This window comes from Cynocephalus volans, chromosome 4 (genome assembly GCF_027409185.1).
Source record: "Cynocephalus volans isolate mCynVol1 chromosome 4, mCynVol1.pri, whole genome shotgun sequence".
NCBI classification, from domain to species: domain Eukaryota; kingdom Metazoa; phylum Chordata; class Mammalia; order Dermoptera; family Cynocephalidae; genus Cynocephalus; species Cynocephalus volans.
In genome coordinates this window covers 34,544,201-34,569,518 of record NC_084463.1, presented here as the reverse complement: position 1 = coordinate 34,569,518, position 25,318 = coordinate 34,544,201, and the positions used below count along the sequence as shown (strand labels likewise).

At 45.6% G+C, this 25,318-nt stretch overlaps 2 protein-coding genes across 2 annotated transcripts in view; one reads left to right on the top strand and one right to left on the bottom strand.

Annotated features, from left to right (window-relative positions):
• LOC134375210 (glutamine and serine-rich protein 1-like) overlaps positions 1–25,318 on the bottom strand; it is an 824,919-nt gene that overhangs the window by 93,519 nt on the left and 706,082 nt on the right.
• On the top strand, positions 18,451–19,395 carry LOC134374956 (olfactory receptor 2G2-like). The gene has a single exon (XM_063093108.1). It carries the CDS (start codon positions 18,451–18,453, stop codon positions 19,393–19,395), a length of 945 nt encoding a protein of 314 aa, XP_062949178.1.

Genomic DNA, 25,318 nt, shown 5'->3' with positions numbered 1-25,318 from the left:
CACTGAGCGCCCACCACACAGAGTCCAGAGACGACCCACAGGCTGCCTGGCACAGGAGGACAGCTAAGTTCAGGCCCCACGTGGGCAGCCTGAGGAGTCCTCTCGGCAGCTTTCTCTTGAAAAAATGGTCTGGAAATCGGGGGCAGAGCGACAAGCAGCTGCTCAGGAGCCCCTCCCAGGCTGCTGCACTCTGTGGGGTGCAGGGAAGGGGAACTTTGATCTCTGCCCAGTTTCTCACGAATCATATGGCATTTGTCAATGCACACTCATCTGATGAAAGCCCATGAGGCACCTCGCTCCCCTGGAGAAGATCACACCAGACACGAGCATCCTGTGACACTGCCAAGCCCTTGGGATTTCAGACATCCCAACAGGAAGGTGTCTGTCCTTGTTCTAAGGAGCAGTGGTCAGGTCCGCTTGAGGGAGGAGCCTGGACCCACCCTCTCCATCTCAGCTTGAGCTTAGAGACCTTCCTCTCCTCGCTGGGACCTCTGTGAGAGCAGTGACCTCGAATCCTAACTAGGATGCCCTGGGTGCTCATGAATCCTGAATTTTCAAGAAGCAGCCACACCCCCTGGGACACCCAAGGCAGTATCTATGGGAACGGGCCCGGGATGTCGTTGGTCAGGGATACTCACCATGTCATAGGCAGAAAAGGCTACCAGCACGTGGAAGAGTTCCTGCTGCCTAGGAAAGGGCGAATAGAGGGTTCTGTTGGTGCTGTGCCCATGCTGTTAGTTTCCTGTGACCTTACAGACCCTGAGATGCACCTGCCCTTCCCAGTCTCCCCTCCCTGGGCACTGGGCTTCCCCTTGTGGCAGTCTGGTAAGGGCAGGAGCACAGCCAGCCACTCAGGCCCGGCCACAGCCTCACCTCGGCACCTGCCTTCTGCCTCCCTCTGGCTGCAGCTGGGTGGCTCCTTTCCTACCACCGTCCCTGCCTCTCCACACCTCACTTGTCCCCTCACTGTTTACTCTGCCTGCCTCTTGTCACCCTTTAGGTCTCCAGTCACAAGCCAAAGGCCAGCAGTCCCTGGTCCTGCCGCTCTCCCATAGGTCCCTAACCCTGATCCTCCTGGCTCACGGAGAACAGTTTTCACCACGTGGCATTACTGTGTTTGCTGCCATCATTCTTGGGAGCCAGCTGGGTTCTGGGCCCACATGCCTCAGCCCCCGGTTTAGGACTTGGTGCCCGGTAGGCGCTGGGTACATGGTGCAGGCCAGTCCCTGTGCCAGGAGAGAGCTCGGCAGCTGTGTCACCTCCCTCCTCTGGGAACCCTGCCTCTCCCCTGGGAAATCTCCATGTTCCTGGGGCTCCCATGTCCATCTGGATTTCCTCATCTCCTCTGCGGCCTCCACTCTCCGAGATCCCCACCCCCCAAGGGGCTTACTTGATGTCATAGCGGTCCCGAAACATCACATGTTTGGGGAAGGTGCAGCTGACTTCAAAGTCAATTTTCTGTATTTGTTGGCAGAGCATGTTGCCCTGCTCCTTCATTCTCTGCAGGACAGGGCCAAGAGAAGAAAGGGTCTCAGAGCATGTCGGAGACTCGCTGCCATGGGCACCAATCATACAGGGGTCAGTGCACGTGCCCGGGAAGGGAGTTTTTGCTGCAGAAATGTCCTCATGATTGTTCCCACAGCCAGGGGCAGTCTCCAGAACACAGCATGACCTCAGTACCCATGTCATAGCCTGTGCTCAGCAGTCCTGGTGGGGGCATCACTGAGGACAGCCCACTGCTGATGGGCAGGCCCCAGACCCCTGCCCCTCAAGCCCCTTTTTAGATACATGGGGACCAGGCCACCCCAGCCGGGGCCTCCTGCTCCATCTCCCCGGGGGCTCAGTCCTCACCTGGGGCTGCCCCCTCCTGACCGTCTGTCACTTTCCTTCTCTCCTCAAGGGGCCTCTCCCCATGGATGAAAGCAAGTGCCCCCCGGGCCCTGAGCTTGCTTCCCCTGGAATGTTTTACTCAGGACCTGTTCCTGGGGCTGCCTGGCCCCTACCCCTCAGGGCTTTCCAGGAGTCCGGGAGGGCAGCTCGTGCCTGGGCTTCCACTCCCTGATGCCACCTGTCAGGGTGACAGTATGGAGCCAATCCCAACCCCTGTGAAGGCGCCCATGCTCAGCTCATTCACTTCTCAGGAGCTCCCTAGAGGAGAGTCTGACAGAGGGACAGGGGCTGCCTGGGGCTCCAGGAAAGCTGTGCCTGGGGACTGTGCTTCTAGGCCTGTGAGCTGTGATGGCTCCCACACTCCCTGCTGATAAAAATGTCCTGGGAGAGCCCAAGCCCCACAGCCCTGACACCCCCAATTTGGGGCTTAGGGCTCTAGATCAGACCCACTGATGTGCACATTTCCGCATTTCCACTGCTGTTTCCTTACGAAGAGGACAAGGCCAGATCCCTGCACCTTCTCTTGCAGCCCCCAACCTGCTAGATTAGATTTTGGAGAATCTTTTGACTTGTCTTATATGATCACGTACTTAGAATGCACTAAACTGCAGGTACAGATAAATCCTTCTTGTTTGTTTTTTTATTTGTTTAATTTGTGTAAGTTTCCTTTATTTTCCCCCAAATTTTCTGAAATCAAGGAGGGTAAGAAAGTCCTGTATTTCCTTCTATTTGATTTTCACAGGAATGTCTTTGGGAGTTCATGGCCCTCTAAGATATTTTCTACTGTTTTTTTCCAAGTAGTTTAAAAATAATACTTAGTTTATTGCTACTCAGATATTAGTTAATGCTTTGTAAATGGCTGCTGAGTTTGATGTACCAGCTTTCTGGGATCTCCTGATATCATTTATGCCTTTTATTTCTTACTGTGTCCATGGGTTAGTGAGCACCCATTGCGTCCTGCTGAGCCTCCCGTGGTTTCTGGAATGTGTCCTCCTTGGTTAGGATATATCCTTTCTTTGACATCTCCCTACATTCCAGCTGGGAAGAACATATTTACAATGCTCCATCTATAAAGTTCCATAGGAAATGCATCCCTGGGTCTTTCTTTCTGGGGACAGGTTTACAAGGTTTGGGTTCTTAGGCTCACAGCCTCAGTGAGCATTTGGGAGCTTTCCCCTTTCATCAGGTCTGGAAGATCCCGGCTGAGGAGTTGCCCATGTTTAGAAGAGCGTGTGCACCTCAGCCATGACCAGCCCGGCCCTTGACCGATGGTGGCCCGTCTTTTAATCGGTACTTTGGTCATCGTTCAAGGAAGGCTTTTATTTTTCTTCTACCTGGTTCGGTGTTGCTTGGGAACTCATGATTTCCTCAATTTTCAGAAGTGTGCCCAGCAAGATGCAGGCAGCTTTCCCTCCGAATTCCGTTTATCCTCACCTTGCCTGTGCTCAGTGCCCCTTTCTACAAATTCCTCACATTTTATTCTCCCTCCTTTTCTTGCATTATGCTTGGGAGAAGTTTTGTGCTGAAACTGGCCTTTTCAGAAAACTACTTTTGTGTTTTTGTTTTCTTCTTCTAGCTCTTTTGTTTTTCCATCTCATCTTGCATTTTTAAAGTCCTTCTTTCTACTGTTTTGTTCCACATGAAATTCAGGTGTCCAGGCATGGCTGGGGCAGGTGCCATGTGGTCTGGGTGCATCCTGGTCCTATCACTGTCAGGTGTGCCCAGAGTGCCCACCACGTGCAGCCCCCGTGCTGGAGGGTGGGGGCTGCCCCACACCCTGGGCACCGCTCGCTCTCATGATGTGTGTGAATCCTGCCAGATGGAGATGACCTGCGTCCACCATCGCTCCCTCCTAGGGCTCCTGCTCTTCTCCCTAACCTGTGAGCTTTCTGACCCTTTCAACATTGGGACACTTTGATGATATGCCCAAAATGCTGTGGCACACCTTGCTGGAAAAGGTGCAGCCTAACTCCCATTCCTTTGAGTGTTGGCCAGACTTGGTGACATACTATTCATAAAGAGAAAGTGCCAGAAGAGAGAGAGAGAAACTTCAAGGCCACGTTGTAGGAGACATGGCTGTGAAAAAGCAGGATGGGCGTGGATTCTCAGATCCCCAGGATGTGCACCTGAGCACCCTGCAGGCACCGCTTTCCCCACATAGGGCACCCGGGCCCCTGGCCACGCCAGGCCTGTGCGTGCTGTGTCTGCTTGAGTGGAAAAGGGCCACACCTGGTATTTGCCTGGGTTCTGCATCTTGACCTTGTCCACACCCAGTAGAAGAGACCAGGCCCGACCCCGCACTTGGGGGGGAATCCACTTGTACACCCGGCGAGACATCTGTGGAGAGAAGAATGCTCTGGAGAGAGTCCACATGGTAACCATGTAGGGGGAAGGGGGGAATCACAGAGTGATGGTACTGGAAGATTCCAGTGTTTATCTTCATGGTTCCTCGAGAGAGGCTAAGTCTACCTAGAACTGGGCCTTTTGTCTTGTGGGTACGGAGTGGATGGGGGTTGTGAGCTGTGATCGCCATGTCTTCCTCCCTCTGGGGCCAACAGGAGGCATCCCTGTCCCTGGCCTACATGTGGCCCAAACTCTTGCATCAGATTCTCTCCCAGCAATGTGACCTTTGCAGGGATGTGCAGGAAAGCTTGTGACCCATGCCTGTGTGGGCCTTCCGCATCAGGACATGGTGGCACCCAGCAGCTGAGAGGTAGGCGGTGCCAGGGATCATGTGTGAACACCACTCACCCTCCCTCTGCAAGAGGGTGGGCACAGGGGCCTCCAATCCCCACATTACCTTTTGGCTGCTTTTATATTTATCCCAATGTTGAAACATCTTCAGCCATTTGTGGCATCGGGCAATTTCCTTCTTTGTTTTCTCTAAAATGAGAGAAGATGGACTTAGCTGAGCTGCCGCACTTTTTGGAGTGGCCCTTGGATGCCACGTCACTCTTGTGCTTGGGGTCCTAATGGGACAGAAATGGAAAGAGCCAAACCACGTGCAGAGACTGGGGCTGAGGCCCTCTGACTGGGTGAGCACGAGTGGCCTGGGCTGGTGAATACAGGACATGGTGTCCTCAGGCCACAAACCCCTATGCCTGGATGGGGTCCCGGTCTCAATGTGGGATCCTGCTGGCCAGTGGCAGTCACTCCTGAGCTGCATGTGCAAATCTGGGATGGGCATGTTTAGTAATCAGCCCCTGGGATGGAGTCCTGGGATCAGGAGCTCAGACACTCAGCCCATCCTGGTGACTGTGTCCTTCTTATGGACACCTGCCAGTGGCCACAGGCAGGCCAGACTTGCCTAACAGGTGACCAACCAAGCCCTGGCAGAAGGAACAGCTCTTACCTTCACTTCCTGTGGGGTGACACGGGGAAGCTCCTTCTCACTAAAAGGCAATGGAATCAGAGCTGAGGACTCGCTGCAGGCCAGGAGCCATCCCCTTCCCTGAGCAGACCCCAAGAAAGGACAGGCTCCCTTCCCATCCACCTGCAAGTTGCAGCCCAGGAGACCACATAGGAAAGGGAGGACAGGGCCTTTTTGCTGGCTGCCAGCCAGGATGGTCTGAGACACAAAAGCAAAGGAGCAGCAGAGCCAGCCAGGGCCGCTCAGGGGCTGTGGGGCCTGGGGGTGCAGCGTGCACCTGCCCCTCCTGGGCTGCAGGCAGAGCCCTCTGGGAGAAGTGAGAGAGTTCAGAGCTGCTAAGAAACAGCACTGCCTGAGGGTCAGTTGGCTGGTCTCTGACAGCTGCCCCCAAGGAAGATACCCCATCACCCTCATGGGGTCCAAGGGGTCTGGGTTGAGACCTTCCCAGTGTGTTGAGGGTGCACCCTGGAGCTGTCTCACGTGGCACCCCACCCCAGCCAAGCTCTGAGCATCCAACACCCCTGCCTGTGTCTGCACACCTGGCCGAATGTCATGCCCATTCCTTGACTTCACCCCATCCCATCTGGCCACAGACCCTGCCGTCACCTCAGCTACTTTGACCCTGCTCTTTCCCTTGCCCTGTGAGATCCTCTGAATGTGGCCCCTCAGCCCCCCGATCAGCCCAAACTCCTGCCTTGTGCCTGTTCTGCCTGTGCTGAGAGACACCACTGGGCAATGAACAGCGACTGAGAGCCCTGCAGGTGGCCGGGATCGCCCTGGGCCAGATCTCCAGTCTCAGCTCGCTCTTGGGGACATCAGCACTGTGTCCTCCTGCCTCCCCCTGCAGTGGCTTTCCTCCTCATGCCTTCCTGCCCTGTCTCAGCCCATGGCATCCTCTCCCCGCCCGCGGTGTTCCCGAGCAAGCAGAGAGCGGAGTCTCCAGTGCGCACTGCAGGCCTTGGGAGTGACCGAGGACAGCGCACTGCTGTCCCTGGCCCCACCTCATCCAGCCTGTCCACCCCCAATGCCTTCACTCTATCCCCAGGCTCACTCAGTCAGAGGCATCCCTGAGTCACCCGTCACATCTGGTCCCCTGCAGCCCAGCTCCCCCAGGCTCTGTCCCTCTCTCCATCCTGTGACTTCAGGAAAGACAGACTCCAGGCTCGCCTCCTCCCCACCAGGCCTCTCATGACCTCCCAGCACCAGACCAACGGTTCAGGTGGCCTTCCTCTTCCACCCCTGCCTGCTTCCATGGCCTTCCCCCTTCCATTCCTGGGCTGGGGCCCTGTCCCTGCCCCTCATCTCACTCCATGGCCACATTTTTCTGTACACTTTGTGACTCTTTGTGACCCTCTGATCCTGGCGGGACCGGATAGACAACTGTCCCCAGGCTGGACCAAGTGCCCTCGTGTCCTATGGCCTCACCCTGCTGAGCTGACAGCAGGACAGGTTCCTTCTGGGGACAGGGCTCAGCCCTCAGGTTGCCTCTTTCTTTTGCAGACATAAAGGCCACACTTCTGAGCGCCCAAGGGCCTGGCCCAACCACAGCTTGGTACCCACCCTCTCCCCAGAGCTGCCTGGATGAGCCACGGAACTGCAGTCATGTGCTGACCGGAGTGGACCTCTAGGGGAGCAAGGGACTCGTATCCACCCTGGGAATAAGGTCAGCACAAGCCTGGGAGACACACCCTGCCTCATGCTGGCCTTTTCAAGGATGGATCCTGATGGAGATTGGATGTGTTGTCCCCTCCAAAACTCATGTGTAAATTTGATCTCTGGGCCAGCTGGTGGCTCACTTGGGAGAGTGTGGTGCTGATAACACCAAGACCATGGGTTCAGATCCCATATAGGAATGGCCGGTTCGCTCACTTCAGAAAGTGTGGTGCTGACAACACCAAGTCAAGGGTTAAGATTCCCTTACCTGTCATCTTTAAAAAAAAGAAAGAAAGAAAGAAAGAAAAGAAATTTGATCCCCACTCTGGCAGTGTTGGAAGCTGATTGAGTCATGGGGGTGGATCCCTCATGAATGGATTAATGCTCTCCCTGGGGGAGGGGGGAGTAATGAGTGAGTTCTCGCTCTACTAGTTCCCACGAGTGCTGATTGTTTATGGACGCTGTCACCTCCTCTCTCTCTCTCTCTCTTCCCTCCTCTCTCGCCATGTGATCTGTGTGTACCCACTGGCTGCCTGCCACTTTCCACCATGAGTAGAAACAGCCTGAGGCCTGTGCCAGATGCAGCTGTCCCAGAATCGTAAGCCAAACAAGCCACTTTTCCTTATAAATTACCCAGTCTCAGGTATTTCTGTTATAGCAACACAAACGAACTTAAACAGAGCCCAACACTGAGATAAGACAGGGGATGTCAGAGAACTCACTGCAGAAACCCGAGCCGGTCGATGCGTTTGTAGATTTTGAACTCCTCATCCCAGTTTTTCACCCGTGTCCCAGCTCGGTGTCCCTGCAACCCCGAGAAGGCCTGGAGTGAGGGTGCCATGGTGATGGGTTGGGGGCATGGGTGGCTTTGGATGGCTCCTCCCTCCCTTGTGTCCCCAGAGAGTCCAGGTCCCTCTGACCTCAGGGACAACAGAAGAGGCCAGGACTTGCCTGCCTCAAGGGAGCAGCCAACCCTGTACCTGCTGGTACTTCTCCATGATGTCTATCACCTCCTGGGCCCACAGGGTCTCCATACCCGTCTTCATGTTCAATCTGCAAGACAAAAGTAATCCAAAGCTAGCACTGACCTGAGAGCTTCAGAGAGTTCCCCTAACTGCTCAGGTCGGGGATCCAAAATTCCACCAGCAACACCCCTACCCTCGACCCCCATCCCACAGTACAAAGGGACCAGAATCTGTCTCCACCCCACAGTGGTCTCGGGGGTTTCTTCCCTGGCCAAGGTTACGCTCCTGCCTGAGGTCCTGAGACCCAGGGACCTGGAAGGTGAGGCCTGTTGTCCCCAAGGTCCCTGCACAGACACACACGTGTGTTACCTGCTCAGCATGAAGGGCCCTGATGGGCCGTTCTGGGCACCAGGAAGCAGAACGTGATTTAGAGACCACAGGTCTCTGTACAAGTAGCCTCCCAGATGATCTCAGGAAACACACAGTTGTCCAATTCTTTAGAGGCAAAAAGAAATCTCATGACTGCTGAATTCTACTTAAAGCTTAGCACCAGCCAAGCAGGAAGGTTCTGGGTTTGGGCAAAAGGGTGACCTATGTGACTTTGAAGTAGCCTCTGTGCTTGTTGAGGCCATGCCTTAGGCAAGAGGGACACTGGAGTTTACAGTTCTGAGTGTGGCAGTATCAGAAGGGGCTCCGTCTTTATCCCAGGCACAGATGAGAAACTAGAGAGCTCTGGGGATGTGTCCTGGAGCACAGTCAGTGACATGGTCCCACCTTGGAGACGGTCCTAAGGGAATACCTGTGAGGGGAGGGTGGATGAGGCCTCTAGAGGACGAGACAGAGGGCAGGACACAGAGGGTGAGCCCCTTTCCACACACCCTGGCCTGCAGGGCAGACACTTGTCACCTGCCTGGCCTCCCTCAGTGGTTTCTTTCCTGTCCACAACTGTCCCAAGACAGAGGGCTCCCCACCTTGTTCCCAGCCTAGGGGCCTCACAATTGGGTCGGCCTTACATAAGCCATAAGTGATGCTCTATGATGTCAGAGGTGACCAGATGCCCTGCTGGGGTGACCCATCTCCCATCACAGACCAGGGTGCAGGCCGCCCCTCCACCCCCACTCTCCATCTTCACAGCCCACGGAGACCCCACTTCAGTGGCTCTTCCAGGGGCAGGCTCTGCCCTATCATGGTTTGGAATCTCAGGAAGAACCTGAATCTAGGGAGGGAGGCTGCAGAGGCCAGAAGTTGTGTCTAACATGACACAAGGCAGGGCGGAGGGCACAGCCAAGGGTCACCTCTGGGTCCCAGGCCCAGTTACCTCCTGTCTGGCCCCAGGCTTCTCACCTGCCAAGTGGACACATTAGCCTTAACCCCACGGAGTGTGTGTGAGGATGAATGGGACAACTGTATATGCGGTTAGCACAGAACAGGCACCTGGTGAGGCCCAGTGGGCATCACCCTCGGCAGCCACCCAGCGAGGCCCGGGCCACCCACCTGGTAGCACCTGTGTGGAAATCAGCAGGAATGGAAGAGAGCAGGTCACACTCACCTGAATCTGTTCACCTGTGCAGAGATGTACCTGTAGCCTACAAAAGGGACCTGCACCAACAGCTCACAGACTCCAGAATGAGCCTCCTACTGCCACGGAACTCAGAGGCAGCGGTGCTTGGCAACAGTGACATCATGGGGTTCCATCACCCCATCACACTGGCCCCCTCCCCAGGTCAGCAGAGCCCAATGCCGCATCCTCCACCCCCTGAACTGTCCACCCGTGTGGGTGCGTGTGTGTTTGTGCGTGTGAGCGTGCACATGTGCGTGCATGAACACATTTGTGCCCACTTCTGTGCCAGGCCTTGGTGCTCTTCTCAAGTGTGCAGGCAGGTCTTCATCACTGTCACCCCCAGGGTGCATAGCTCTCCTCACAGAGGCCACGGGTGCTGTCCCATCTTTGTGCCCACCCGGGGCAGGCTGTAGGGTGCAGAAGGGGGACAGTGGAGGGCTGGCCCCCAAGTAGGTGGGGCTCAGGTCATGTGTGACGTACCTGCCCTGCCCGGCAGGTCAGTAATCACCACTTTTCTCCCAGCAGTTCTCAGGGGTACTGTGACTAGTCCCCCCCACAGATGGAGGCAATGAGTCCTCACAGTCACACCCCCAGCACCAAGTCCCATGGTGGCCAGCTGAGCAGACCCCACTGACCATATTCTCTGCTGACTGGGCACGGGGCTGGGGTGAGCCCAGGAGGGAGTCAGGTAGATTCAGCTCTCAGACATCAGCGTCTGTCTCTCCTGTGTCAGCTGGGCTCTTCCATCTGTCATCTCCATCTATAAAATCTGCTGTGGCCCCGACAATGAAACTGGAAGGAAATGGAGTCACTTATTCCTACAACACTTCCATCCCCTCAGAAGTCTTCCCGTGGACCCAAGGCCATCCCCTCCTGCCTCCTCCTGCTCTCATTCTTGTAACCTGTAACCTCACTCGGACAAGGGGTCACAGTGGCCTGGAGAGCTCTTCTGCCACATGTCCACTGGGTCCTGCCCCTACTCAGGAGGCACCATCTGCCGCCCCATCCAAATGGATCTTCTGACAGACACGATCCCCCCATAGCTCCCACTCAACCACACAACTACCACCTACATTTTAACTGAGAGATAAATCGTTAAAGAAACGGGTTTTATCTGTACCATGGAACATGGTTCCACCTTCAAAAAGAAGGAAAACCTGTCTTTTGCAACAACATGGATCAACCTTGGGGACATCATGCTAAGTGATATCAGGAAGTCACAAAATGACAAATACTGTAGGATTCCACTGACATGGGCCTAAACTAGTCACACTCATCAAAGCAGAGTGGCATGGTGGTCTTTAGGGGTAGGGGAGGGGTCAAGAGGGAGCTGCTGTGGAAAAGGTATGACATTTTGATTATGGCAGAGGAGTAGGTTCTAGAGATCTGCTGCACAGCATCCTGCCTGTATTTAATGCTGCACTGTACATTTAAACATTTCTACTAACACTGGGAGATCCATACGTGAGTGTGCGTGTGTGTGTGAGCATGCATGTGTGTGCTTTTGTGTGTATTTATCAGGACTATTTTTCTTTGAGTTGTATTCCATTACATGATGTATCACAGTATTTTATCCATTCATTTCTTAAAACATATTTAGGTTGCTTCTAGGTTTGCCTATTATGACTGAGGACTCTATAAGCATTTGTGTACAGGTGTCTGTGTGGACATAAACTTTTCTTTTTCATTTCTTTTGGGTTTTTTTGCAGCTTGGGATTTACTTAACTTTTTGCATATGAGCAAAGTCTGAAGTCACATAGCTTTGTTGGGAAATTGGGGTTATTCATCTCATTTTACACTGGGGATTGGGGTTGGTGCCATGGCTCAGCATCTCCTCCCTGGCCCTGTGGACAGGGGGTCAGAGTGGACCCCAAGCATCGCCCCCTCATCCTGGTGCACCTGCCCAAGCTTTTTTTTTTTTTTTTTTTTATGGTAAAGACCAGGGGTGTGATGGCTGAAAGCTACGGTGAGCCTGAGCTGACCTTTATATAAAACCTTAAAGTTCTTTCCAGCATGGCTGTGCCATGTCTCTTTCCCACCAGTGATGTCTTAGAGTTTCTGTCACTCCACATCCCTGCCAGCCCTTAAGATTTTCATTCATTTTTATTTAGACATTCTAATAGGTGTGCGGTGGGATTTGATTGTGGTTTCAGTTTGCCTGACAGTGCTGAGCATCCTGTCATGGCTTTATGTAAAAATTCCATTTTATTTGTACTTGTTTTTGTGGGGTTCAGTGTGCTGTTTCCATACATGTATAGGCTGCAGAATGAGTCACTTCGGGTAGATAGCAGTTTTGTACCCATTAGTCTACACCTCCTCCTCCCCACCTCCCTCCCCTCCCAGCCTCTGGTAAACATTACTCTACTTCTATGAGAACCACTTTTTTATTTCTCTTTGCTTACCCATATGGCTGAGACTGATACAGGAGTTGCTCAGTTACCTGGGCTTGGGTTTCAGGACATGCCTCTGGGTTTCCTGCCACTCCCTGAGGTCTCAGGCCCCCTCCTCTGACTTCCCCCCTGGGGGAAAGTTACTGTTGCCAGTTAGACCTGTTTTCAGCACCAACACAGGGAAAATGTGACCACAAGGGGCTGGCTTTTGCAATCCAGTGGCTGGGCGTGCTCAATAGAGAGCACAGAACATTCTTGCATATATGCCTGATGTATATAACCAGGAACTAAACCTGAACTGAATATTCATTAGAGAAACTCTAAAAGCCAAATCCCAGTGAAGGCAGGGCCATTGCTCACTTTCCTGCAGGCAGTCTGCACTTGGCTGGCTGAGGTGTGCATTATGTTACTTTGTATCTAACTTACTTTCAGCAAGCTGCTGCTCACTCTCTTGAGCCAGCTTGCACTCTGTGCTGACCTTTAAGCACATTTTTGTTGTTGTTTAGTTTAGTTGTTTAGACTTGATGTCTGCCCTGAACTTTTGTGTTAGACTTGGTGTGGGCCCTGCTCAGTCTCTGGAGCATGCCGCACTGTCTCTGTGGCATCTGCATTTCTTATCTGTTATATTAAACCTGTTCTCACTTTCCACTGTGACCCTGCCCTTAAATTCTCTCCTGTGGTGGAGTCAAGAACCTGGTAAGAGAACTGGGTGGGTTGAGGCCAACATCAGGCCCTCCGGAACCTACCTTCAACATAACTATTGGGAGTATAATTTTTAAAAATTATCTTCTTAACTCAATTTTACTATTTAATTTAAACTTAGCAATTATTGCTTAATCAACACCTGTAGTGGATTGATCAATGGCACCCAAAAAGATATGTCCATGTTCCAATCCTCAGAACCTCTGAATATGACCTTGTTTGGAAAAAGTCTTTGCAGATGCAAATAAGTTAAGGATCTTGAGGTTGGACCATCCTAATTATGTGGGCAGGCCTTAAATCCAATGGCAAGTGCCCCTGGAAGAGATGGAAAAGGAGAAGACGCAGACACAAAGAGAAGGCCACATGGCGACAGAGGCAGAGACTGGAGCACAGCCCCAGGCCAAGCAACACCTGGAGCACCGTAAGTTGGAAGAGACAAGGAAGTGTTTTCTCCTAGAGCCCTCAGAGGGAGCTCATACCTGTCAACATCATGATTTTGGATTTTTAAAAAATATATATATTTATTATTAGGGCACAATTGATTGTCCGTATCTGTGGGGGACAGCATTGAATATCAATATTGTGTGCAATATGTGGTGATTCAATCAGGGTAATTAGTATACTCTCCATTATACAATGGAATCTATTTCGTGGCCCTTTACCAATTCCTCCCTTCCCTCCTCCAGTAACCTCAGTTCTGTTTTCTTTCCTTAAAAGTTCAATGTATTATTGTGATCAAGGTGTCTTTTTGGGAAATGTCGCTTCTGGCGGAGGGGCCGGGATGGGGCCGCACAGTCGCTGAGGCAGGTGCGCAGGGCGGGCAGGCCCGGAGACGGCGGGTCTGTCCCGGACTCCAGCTGCCGCCCTGACGGAGCAGAGGGAGGTCCACGCCCCAAGCAGCAGCAGCAGCCTCCGCCGCCGCCGCCGCCGCAGCAGCAGCTGCTAACCCTAACCCTAACCCTAACCCTAACCCTAACCCTAACCAGCATTAGAGAATAAGGCATGATATGAGAGTTTACATCATTAATTAACTCATGTGGCATTTCTAACGGTGACAGCTAGATGAAGAAACTAGAGAAGTGACACTAGAGCCTGTGTCATGAATGCACAGGATTGGAGCAGGCTGGAGAGGGAGAGATGAGCCCTTGGTGGGGATGCGGAGCTAGGGGAGATGTCCAGCACAAGCAAGGGGAGGGGTGTTATCAATCCTTATGCTACAATCAGGCAGGATACTGTGTGATATGACATCTGGAAACCTGCAATACTGTAAGATAGATGGCTGGGCCAGAGGTACACGTGACACAGCACACAGCACTTATTATAAGTATTTCCTTTGCTCAGAGTAGCACAACAATAAGAGGTAGGTGCTGTGGGGACATAAAGAGCAGTATTTTCAGGGGTTTAGGGAACCCTATCCCATGGGATGCCTCAAGTCACAGTGAATTGGTTCTGGGCAAAAATCCCAAAAGTTATGAGATCTTTTCATATGCCAGATCCAAAAATCTGCTTCACATGGTGGTTTAAGGCCCATGCCACAATGTGCATGGGGCCGAAAGAAGAATAGATTTCACAGAAAGAAGAAACAGATATGGGGGCACAGTCAGCATTTAAGGAGGGCTGAAAAGGAAATTGGTCGAACCTTGGAAGAGACTCCTCAGGTATCAGTGGAAGGGGAAGTTATTAGCATGATTCATTTGGTCTGTTAGACAATTAATTATTTCCAAGATATGTTGTATATTTAAGAAATCAGTCTTACACTACAAATGTTTTTCTTCTTGAATTAAAAACATTCATTTCATTTCATTAAATTTATTCTACTTTAATTAAAAAATTGAATGATGATGTTTTGCAGTATTGGTTTTTAATTTTGTAACCAAACTACAAATTGTTTATAGTATACCTATCAATTGGCTATCTTGTACAGCAATCCCTTTATGAATTTAATGATATTAAAATGTGTCTGAAAAATTGCCAAAATTTGCCATATTTGTTAGTTTTAAATTATATTTTTAATGTGCTATTAGAATTTCTTTTTTCCCAATGCTTTATTTAGAAACATTTTTCATCATTATTCATAATTGCTTTTGTAATTTTTTTATTTAAGATTGAAGATATTATTTTTGTTTATACTAAGTTTTATTTTCTGATAGTTTTCTAACTTATTTAGCTTATCTTCTTATTTTGTCCTTTTAAAGGAGGGTTAACACTGTGAATATTCTTATGTTTTAATGTTCAGGTTTCTTTTTAATAATACATTCTAATAATCACTATTGAAATTTTGGCACCGACTGTTAGCTAGCTTTTTGTTATCGATTTCAGGTTTATAGCAATTAGTTAGAGAATATAAAGAACAAAGTTTATACCTTATTCATAATCAAAATTTTCATTTAGGCTTAATACCTGGTCAATGATGTAAACCATATACTGCAAGTATTTTTGTTTTTTATATGTTTATGTTACGTTATTTGGTGCATGAAAATTTATCGGTGATATGTCTTCAATGTACATATAGTTATAAAGTAACTATAAGAGTTAGTGCTTTAGCTTGGATATTAGTTTTCACGGTGTTAAAAAGTGAGCTCTCATTGTCAAAAAAGTGACTGTGAGAACTGTAGGATGTATCGTATGTTTGAGGCTTGACTTTTTTCATACCTCTTTTCTTAGTAACTTCATATGCTTTGTTTCCTTTGCATTCTGGTTGAGATACTCAAGCATATCTTACTTCTGTCCTATTTTTTACTTCCTAAGTATAATTTATTATGTAAACATTATGTATGTCAGTAATTTTTTCTACATACCTCAGCCAATTTTTCCTTTTAAGGCTTCTCTTGTTTGGAACCTTTGGTTTCACCTCTAGGATGTACTCGTGTGACGTGTACTGAGAATACAGAGGATGGCTCTCACCTTCCTAGATGTTTATACTGTTTTCCTGGAGCAATACTTCTTCAAAATGCATATTCTACCCCTAAATTTTATTTCTTAGGGGACTTTTGTCTTTTGTATTTCTCTGTGTTTTATTTTGTTTTCATAGAGTTTTATTTATTTATATATAACCTGGGCCCATTGTGATGCTTCTTAGATAATCCATCATCTCTGAATGTCCAGTCACCAGGCCTGCTCTTTTCTACACTGCAGTGGTTTGCCTGCCTTTTTCCTTTTTCTTTTTTTCCCCTGGGTGTTGTTTTACTTGAGTTTTTAGAACTTCTACTGGAGAATTAAATATTGATAATTTTTAGTTTATTTTCAGTCTTCTGTCAATTGGTTGGAAAGTGTGAGTTCACTCATATGTAGTTTTCCAATCACTTTTCTCCAAATAAATGAAATTTCTACGTGTGATCATAATCAGCTCAACTTGGCATTCAACTGTGCCGCTCACTTATGAATCCAGCTAATCTTCCCAGCAATGGGAAATCTTCCATATTAGACAGCAACTCCAATGGGATATTTTATTTTCCATGGCCTGCTGTACTCTACATCTTGTTTCCCCAAGGTTAGTGATGTATTGGATTGTGCTTAGAGAAAGGGGTTTTTGCCCTGTGTCCATCTGATTTTGTTAAGTTTGAATGTATCAGGAACATAATTAGTTGAATATGTGGATATAGGCTTATAGGCATTCTGTACTTTTAGGGCTGTTTTCATTTGTATTGATATTTCCTTTCTACTTCCTCTTATATCTGTAAAAATTATTAAGTTTAAGAGAGAAGCTATGGAAATACTGCATTCACACTAGCAATATTTACATCTTAAAAATTGCTTCTTAGTACTTATTTTTAACTTTTTATGCTTAGTAATGTATGACATTCTTAATGAGTAATGAGGATGTTTTACTTGCTCAGAAAATTAGCTGTTATTAAATGGGTGCAAGTTCAGTATTATCTACAGGTAAAATTAATTACTTTTTTATAAATGCTGCAATGCACCTTTGGAAGATACCTAGATACTACTGCTACTCTTCCTGAGTCCACTCATGGGTGTTTCCTGTGAGTCATAAAAGGTTCAGAATGAGAGGGTAGATGAGCTGAGGCAGTAATTTTTCACCATGCAGATGAAAAAGCTGGTGGTTTAGAAGCTTACCCCTTAAGGCCAGGGGGACATTTTGAAGGACACTGACCTCCAGTGACAAAGAGTGAACTAATAATAGTTAATGTTGTGCTATATTTACTGCAAGAATATGCATTTGAAAAAGAAATATTCAATTTAGTAATAGACATTTGCTTAGTAATAGACAAAATGGGTGAGCTTCCTATGAGAGAGACTGGGGAAAAAAAGCATAATATAATAATGAGGATATTGTAAGGTGTTTCCATTTTGTAATTACGAGATTGCGGTGGAGTTCATCAAAATCAAGAAAGCAGGTGTGTGATGATTCCTAGTTTACACATTACAAGTCCCTGCCCCGCCATTAATGCTATTAATAAAACTACATTTAAGGAGATGGTAGAAGCTCACATGATTGAGTCATGTCCAATTTGGAGGAATACTGTAAGGTTTCTTCTACCAGATTTTCAGGTCTGTTTGTTCATGCATTTGGTAATGATATCAACTATCTATTAATTGACTACAGCTGTGTTAGTCTCTCGGGAAAACAAAAGACATAAAATGATGGATGTAACGTGGATGAATGATTTACAAGAGGCTACTGTGCTGAGCACTCTAAGGGCTGGTGCTGCAAACTCTTTTCATGGTGGCCACTGGCTTTGTGAATCTCACGACTTATTGTGAGTAGACACAGATATAACTTAGTAAATGCAAATAGAACAGAACAAAACAAAAAGCATCAAAAGAACAAGACTAGTCTTTCTGCAAGTCTTCCATATAGTTACAAGCAAAGATTATGAGAGTGTATAGTATTAAAGGACTATTTTTTCTAGAGAAGACTCGTTGATAACTGCAGGAATAAAGGGAAAGTCTGGCTTTTTTTATGATGATGCCATAATCAGCATTTTACCGAGTAGCATCATTTCATAAATCAGATACAAGGGTTTCCTGGAAATAAAATTAGATGTAATTTTTATTTGGAAATAAAACATCTCTTTAATTACATGATTCCAGTAACAGGAACCACATTTTGCATCTACTCTTTGAGTTGATGTTTAAAATGCAAATGACTCCAGGAAGAAGAGATCTAAAATCATAGAGAGAACATTTCTTTATTAGAAACTATTTGGAAACCAGGAGCATCCTGGATTCCTGTAAAAGGAAGCAAACAAAAAATAGCAGCAAACAAAGAAGAACTGAAGGAAGGAAGAAGAAATACAGATAGACTGTAGAATGAACAGGGGCCTGGAATCAGACAAAATAGATTCGAGTGTTGCCTTTATCACTTACTAAGCAAGTGCCTTTGGCCAGGTTGCATAAGCTTTCAGGAGTTGACTTTTAATTAATGTCAAAACACCTCATATATTAAAACTATATAAGCTTGTAACCTAATTTTCACACCTTGGGGATTATGAAAAATGGCTCTTCCCTCTTAAATGAAAATTGCTTAAATAAGCTCAGGTTTCTGTCTCTAGTTCCTGCAACTACTAACTTAGTTAACAGTTAATATAATTGTTAATATAAAAGAGTAGACATTAATATAGAGACAGTAATATAACGGGCTGAATTTGGTTAGATAGAAAGGATGATCGAATTTATTTCCTACAAAAGGTGACGGTGTTTTAAAAATATGTCTGCTTGTCTCTGCTTTGGAGACCATCAGGGGGAAGGGAAGACATTAAGAGTGTATGTACCACATTTATTTAGAATGCACATGCTAGGCAAATAGAGAGATCCAAATCACTACATGTAATGACATAGGCTCAAAGCTTTTAACATCCAATGCTTTTTTTTTTTTTATGGAGATAGCATTGACCTTGTGTGATGTGTCATCCTTCTCTGCTGTTTCTCAGCCTCCGGGAACATACTTTGCATGTGGGGATGGTGGGGACCAATGGGAGCAGCCTAGCAGGTTCCATCCTGTTGGGGTTCTCTGACCATCCTCAGTTGCAGAAGGCTCTACTTGTGGTCATGTCGATCCTGTATCTCCTAACCATCCTGGGGAACAGCACTATCATTCTGGTATCTCGTCTGGAACCTGAGCTTCATATACCAATGTATTTCTTCCTTTCTCATCTCTCCTTCTTGGACCTCTGCTTCACCAGCAGTGTTATTCCCCAGCTCCTCGTAAACTTGTGGGATCCCATGAAAACCATCAGCTACAGAGGCTGTGTGGTGCAGCTCTACGTCTCCCTTGCCCTGGGATCCACTGAGTGTGTGCTCCTGGCTGTGATGTCTTATGATCGCTATGCTGCTGTCTGCTGTCCCCTCCATTACAATATTTTAATGCATCCCCGTCTGTGCATGGCCCTGGCATCTATGGCATGGTTCAGTGGAGCAGCTACCACCCTTGTACAATCCACTCTCACCCTGCAGCTGCCCTTCTGTGGGCATCGCCAAGGGGATCATTTCATTTGTGAAGTCCCTGCGCTCATCAATTTGGCTTGTGTGGACCCCACTTTCAATGAGGCTGAGCTCTTCGTGGCTAGTATTCTCTTCCTTATAGTGCCTGTCTCGTTCACCCTGGTCTCCCACTGCTACATTGCCCATGCAGTGTTGAGGATCAAGTCAGCTACTGGGAGACAGAAAGCACTTGGGACCTGCTCATCCCACCTGATGGTCATCGTAGTCTTCTATGGAACCATCATTTTCATGTATCTGCAGCCGGTGAAGAATAGATCTAAGGACAAGGGGAAGTTTGTTTCCCTCTTCTACACTGTGGTGACCCCCATGCTTAACCCTCTTATTCATACTCTGAGGAACAAGGAGGTTAAAGGGGCACTGAAGAAAGTTCTAGGGAAGACTCTGGGGATAAAATTTACATGAATATAAAATTTTTTAAAGATGATAGTGTGTGAATACTATGTACAAGGAGCCTACCTGGGTCATTTTCTTCCCTTTTTTTGGTTAATTACCTATACTATGTTTAACATACTGTAGTCCCAAATTTGCCAATACTCAGTAGAAGCAAGGTGAATTGTTTTGTCAATTTGTGCTGTAGTGTCTTTACCACAAATTTTGTTATATAAAGGCATACTCAGACTCCTTTAAATGCTTTAGAAGATTGAGATAAACCTGAGAGTATTCAAAAGATGTATTAGGGCAGTCATCCTCTCCTTCATATGGTTACCAATAATATATTCAGTCTTTTAACTTTTTGTAGCTCTAGGTAGACATGTGGAGTATTTCTTTCTAAGGACGTACTTGGCATAAAGACACCTTGGGCAAGCTGTCATGAACCAAACTCATTTTATTTCACCTCATGCTCCATCCACTTTGAACTTGGAAGCGATGTGTAGAGGTGCCAAAACAACATGAGGAGAAAAAACACGTGTTAAAAGTGGTAAATAAAGCTGATCAAAAGACTCTGCTGATTTGAATGTGTAAGGAACCCATGAACAAGATTGAACTGCCCAGCACTGGACTCTGATTCCTAAGAAAAAGCACAACTGTAGGTTTTTTTATGGTTTGCAAATACAATTGTTAACATTTATTGTTTTTTATTATAACCCTGCATTTTCACATATAAAAGCATATTTTAATAATTTTGAGATCTATCCTCCAGATAAAAATTCTTTTTATCAAACTCTTTACACTAAAACCATCATCTTCATTTAGCATGGCTTTGTTCTGACTGACCTTTTCTAGTGTCATTCCTTCTCTGAGAACGAGGAAGTCATATATCCTGATTATGGTAAATTTTTCAGAAATGCATGATATTAACACTTTCTTTTTACTGCATTATAGCAAGTATTGAATTGTGTAGGTGATACTCTATCCTTGGCCAAAGTTTAATCAGCCTCCTCTAAAGCTTCTTCTCAACGAGGCCTCAAACTTTGGACTTTTGTGTTTGTCTTTGCATCTCCCAGTTTGAGCAAGAATCTTATCATGTGAGTTTCACCAGAATTCACCAGACTCTTGGTGTTTCCTATCAGTAATTTCCATCCACTGACTCCCACTGTGCTCCTTGACTATGAATCCCCACTGTCCATGCTGTATTCAGAATTGAGCCCAGCTCCACACTGAGTCTCTTTTCCCCCTTTACAATAGTCCTGAATAAAATCCATTTTTATTGCTGCTTTTTTTCTTTAACATAATCTATTGCAGGCAACAAAGCTTTGTGTTCAAACTTACATCAAAATAAATTCAATGAGGTGAGAAAGAATATTGTTGGAGATTCTTAAGGTCCATATGTGGTAATCATTTCAAATAAAAAATAAGTCATGAAATGAACTGCCATTTATAACTATTCAGAAGCACAGGCATAATTGGGAAGATCACGCACTTCCTGGCTTCTATCCTTTCAGTATCTGAAGTATAAATGTTTCAATCATTTATTTACTCATTCATTACATTTTTGGTGAGCAAGTACTGAATGCTACATACTGTGATAGTTGCTAAGTATAGGAAGAAAACTAGGAAAAAACTGCACACACAACATTGAACTCATTGACATTGGGAGAGACGAACCCTAAAATACTACAAAATAATCAGCAAAATTAAATTGGAATAAGGTCCATAAGGAAAAAAATAGTAGAAGTTATGCATTTAATTTCAAAGAGATACCCGAAGGCTTTCTGTGTAAGTAGCATTTACCTGTGACCTCAATAAAGTTTCAGTGTAACTCTGGAGGACTACCGAAAAGGGGATGAATATGCAGAGGGAAAAGTTTCCAGAAGCACACATATCAGCTGGAGTTTTATCCTGACATTCCAAATCTACATAATATGAGCACGTACCAAGCCAATTATACAGATTCCCTGAGGGCTTTTATTCTTAGAGTGACTATGACCTTGTACTGGCTGCATATAAATGCCCTATGAGTTTAGGACACTTTAAACAAAATTATGTTTTGAGCATGGATAACTCAAATATGACAGAGCACATACTAAACACACATGAAATCTTCTTGATCACTCTCTCTTCCTCATGCTGGCTCTCTCATACCTTCCTAGGAATACTACATTCTTCTCCATATTTTAAGTAGTATTCTCCCTTTCTTCGGTATTTTGATACCAGCAAACATCCTGAGCTTGAAAGATCCACTTTGCAAGCTGAGAAGTTATTAAAATATGTTTTCAAATACAGACAGTATTTTTCATACAAAAAGTTCTAGTGCCACGTTCACACGGCCAGAGTCTCAATCATATTATAAAAATAATGCTACATTATTTAGTTATGGATTGTCAGTAAATTAAATACTGGATAAAATTTTTGTGTAGTATGTAAAGTCTACACCTATCAACATTTTATATTAAGCATTGATATTCTAGTCAATTATGCTTTTTAAAAAGAAGACTAGTATCAATTGGGCATTTATTCATGCTTATTTAACCACATTTTATGAAGAAAAAAATTTTGTCCATTAATCAGTTCACTTACCAAATGCTTATTAAGCCTGTTCTGGGCACTGTGAGTAGGTTCATTGAAATCACAGAGCCTATAACCCACCCAGGGAAGTAGTTAAGCACTAACACTCAAGCAGATGACTGCTAGAGCAGGAAAGGCGCAGTGCTGTTGCAGCTCATACACAACAGGAACACTTCTCATATTTGGTGGGGTGGGAAAAGATAAAGAAGAGGCCTGCGAGAAAGAAGAGTTTGGAAGGGTGACAGTGTAAGAACATGGACATTAAGGAGGGATAGGATTTAGACATTTGTAAAATAAATTCAATTTCAACATGTCAACTAATGTCCGAAGTGACAGCATTGGTATGGTACAAACAGAACTAGACTCAGAAGATTTAAGTTTTGGGTCTCAGATCAAGCTCTTCTTTTACTAAGAACAAATCCCTACATTGATTTTGGACTCACTTTTTTTCGTGATTTACTGAAATAATTACATTAGAACAGAAGAGATCTTTCAGCTCAGAAATCATTCAAAACTAACATTGGTGATTGTAAAGCTAGAATGATGTGGAAAGATTTAAGAGATATTTAGGTGTTAAAATCTGTAGATTTAGTTTATTGAATATGTGGATGAAGGAGATAGAGTTATTGAAGTCAAATCAATGATGAGCCTAACATTTTTAGCTTGCATATTTGGAAGGATGGTGACATCCTTTACTACTAGAGGAAACATGGTGGTGAGAGCGGGGGTTAAGATTTAAACAAAATACACTTGAAGTATACCAGCAAGTGATGGGTAAAGTTGAACACATAGATCTGGTCCTTAGTAGAGGAATCTACACACAATCCATGTAGTGATTAGTAATGAGTTCAATTAGATGCAAATTAAATGTGATAAGAAGTGAGGACACTGGGGCGAGCTTGGGTGTATCCAACTTTTGAAGGTTTAAGAGAGAAAAAATGTGATTTCAAAAATGGCAATAAATCTAGACTTTTTTTCCCAGATACTTTTATTTTAAAGTTACTTTGTACTAATAGAGAAAGTAGAGAAAGATGCTCATAGTTAGAGCAAGTTATGGTGCAGGTTATCCAAAGTACAGGTGGATGACTTAGCTTTAAAGGGGATGAGAGATCTCTTTTCTATTGTAACTGGAGGGGAAAAGAAAGGATCTAACAGAAGCAGGCTGTTTTCTTTTTACTGCTTTTAAAAAAAAAATGTTCAACAAGTCTGATCGCTTCTGTTTCCTTTATGAAGTAGAAGGTCTCAGAGTGATATTCAAGGAAGAACGGAAAACTTCACACTAGGGAAATCTGTGTATTCATTCTCCTTGAATGATCCCCAGAGGTTAGTCAGTCCCTCTGCAAATTGCCTGCTGGGGACACAGATTTTTCCCCAAAGACTTAGTAACCGTAAACAAGCCATGGCATTTTGACGACATTGCCAACTTCCCCATTTCAAGATCTTCTTTTCTCACAATTCTTACCACCACTAGAACAGTTTTTTCAGAATTCACTCATGTTATAAATATGAGTCTTCAAAAGACATCATTTTGAAGTCAGTGTCTTGTGAGTCTGGAATTAAATATGGTAACATACCCTAAGAAAATGCTATATAATTAGCTTCCTGAAGATGTGAAAAATATGCAAACATTTAAATATCCTCAATAGTATGTGAGAATTCAGACTGTCAGCCTTAATTGAGTGTCCTTGTATTTTGAAGGGGTTTATAAATCTTAATGATGTAGAAACCTTGTAGTTGCCTGTCACTGTTGAATTTGTTCCACAATTTAAATAATGGTGGTTTTGGTGAGACAGGTAAACCACCCACACTTCAGGTTTTGCCTATCAGAGAAGGAAATGGGCTATTTCTTGTTATTCCTCATAAGTTCAAGTTAGTGTGATACAATTGATTAGTATCTGATTAACTTTTTTGAATTAAATATCCTTTTATAAGAACAGCACAGGTAATAATGATGATGGTGATGATTATGAGGACAGCTAGAGAGATAAATAGGTAGATATACACACACACAGTCAATTCCACAAAAAGACAACTCTACAACTTAAGAGGAACACTCAACTCAAGTAAATTTAAGCCTTCTGTAAAAAATTACTCATGAAAAATACTGCAAAGGAAACTTCCTCAAGTAGTATACCATTGTAAATCTTTGAAATTGGAAGCTCTCTGCTAGCTCAAACAGAGGAATAGTGAAAGTATGAATTGACTAAAATGATAGAGGGTTTAATTTATTGTGTTTGTTACCAGCAACAGGCTCAGCTTGCCCTCTCCCACTAAATAAATGTTCTGAAAGTCCAAAAGTTGGTGCCAGGATTGGAAGCTTTATTCAGATAACTGGCATATGGGGGATGACCAAGCTAAAATCAACCCTCCTTCTGATGCCTGTTCTGGGGTTTACAAAGGGGAAGAGGTGGGAAGGTGAGGTAAGGATTTTGTCCTGCAGGCAAAGGGGGAGGCTGGTCGTGGGATCAGCAGAAGGTTTGAGTCAGATGTCAGGGTCCCATGATGGTCCGGGTGCTTTGGTGTCGTGGAGTCTACAGTTGCTGGTCAGCTTCAGACACTTGATGTAATTTCAGTGTCAGAGTCCTTATCTCCTAGGGAGAGCTGAAAGACAATAACTTCAGTCAAACATCACTGGCACATAAAAATACCTGGCTTGTACTTCTAACCAATGTGGTTGTGATTTTCCCTTTAAGCAAGGTGAGTTAATAATGAGCTGAGGTGCTTTGCCTTTCTCTTGGAATTTCTTTGTTTGCAGTTGATTAGGAAAGGTAAGAAAAACAAGAAAACTTAGTTTCAATCCTTAATTGTAAGTGTGCAACATCTAAAGTAAATCAGCATGAGGTGTAATGGGAGATAAGAAATAAACTTTTGAGATGGATCCTTTTAGGGCATGATTTCATCTCCAGGCAGTTTCAGCCATATGGTCAGTTTCTCAATTCCTCTGCTAACCTCAAGGAATTGATGATTATCAGTTCCTAAGTTAATGTCTAGCTGAAATTTTCTGCTTAGTCTTAGTTGCCCCAAAGATGGCTGTTTTCTGGCTAAGGTCCTTTTCAGGTTGAATTTTATTGAGCAGGAATAAAATGTTTTTCAGAGGACCATTCTTTCTTGACTCTATTAACATTGTGCTCTCATTTTTGTGTTTTTGTAGTGAAGTAACTGAATTTTACTGAAGCTTGAGAATCAGCAAGAATCAGAATATGTATGGGTAGAGAAGACTTGCTTAAATATCAGACCAGGCACTGTATTGACCATGTGGGCAACTTCCAATCTGGTCTTAAAACACCTGAACAGATCCTGAGAAATCTATAACCATTGGTCTTATACTTTCACCAGTTGGCAGAGTAGCCATGGAAGACCAGTGCATCTGGAAAATGGA

Coding starts and splice junctions, on each gene's coding strand:
- LOC134374956 (XM_063093108.1), top strand. CDS start 18,451: ATGGTGGGGACCAATGGGAGCAGCCTAGCAGGTTCCATCCTGTTGGGG.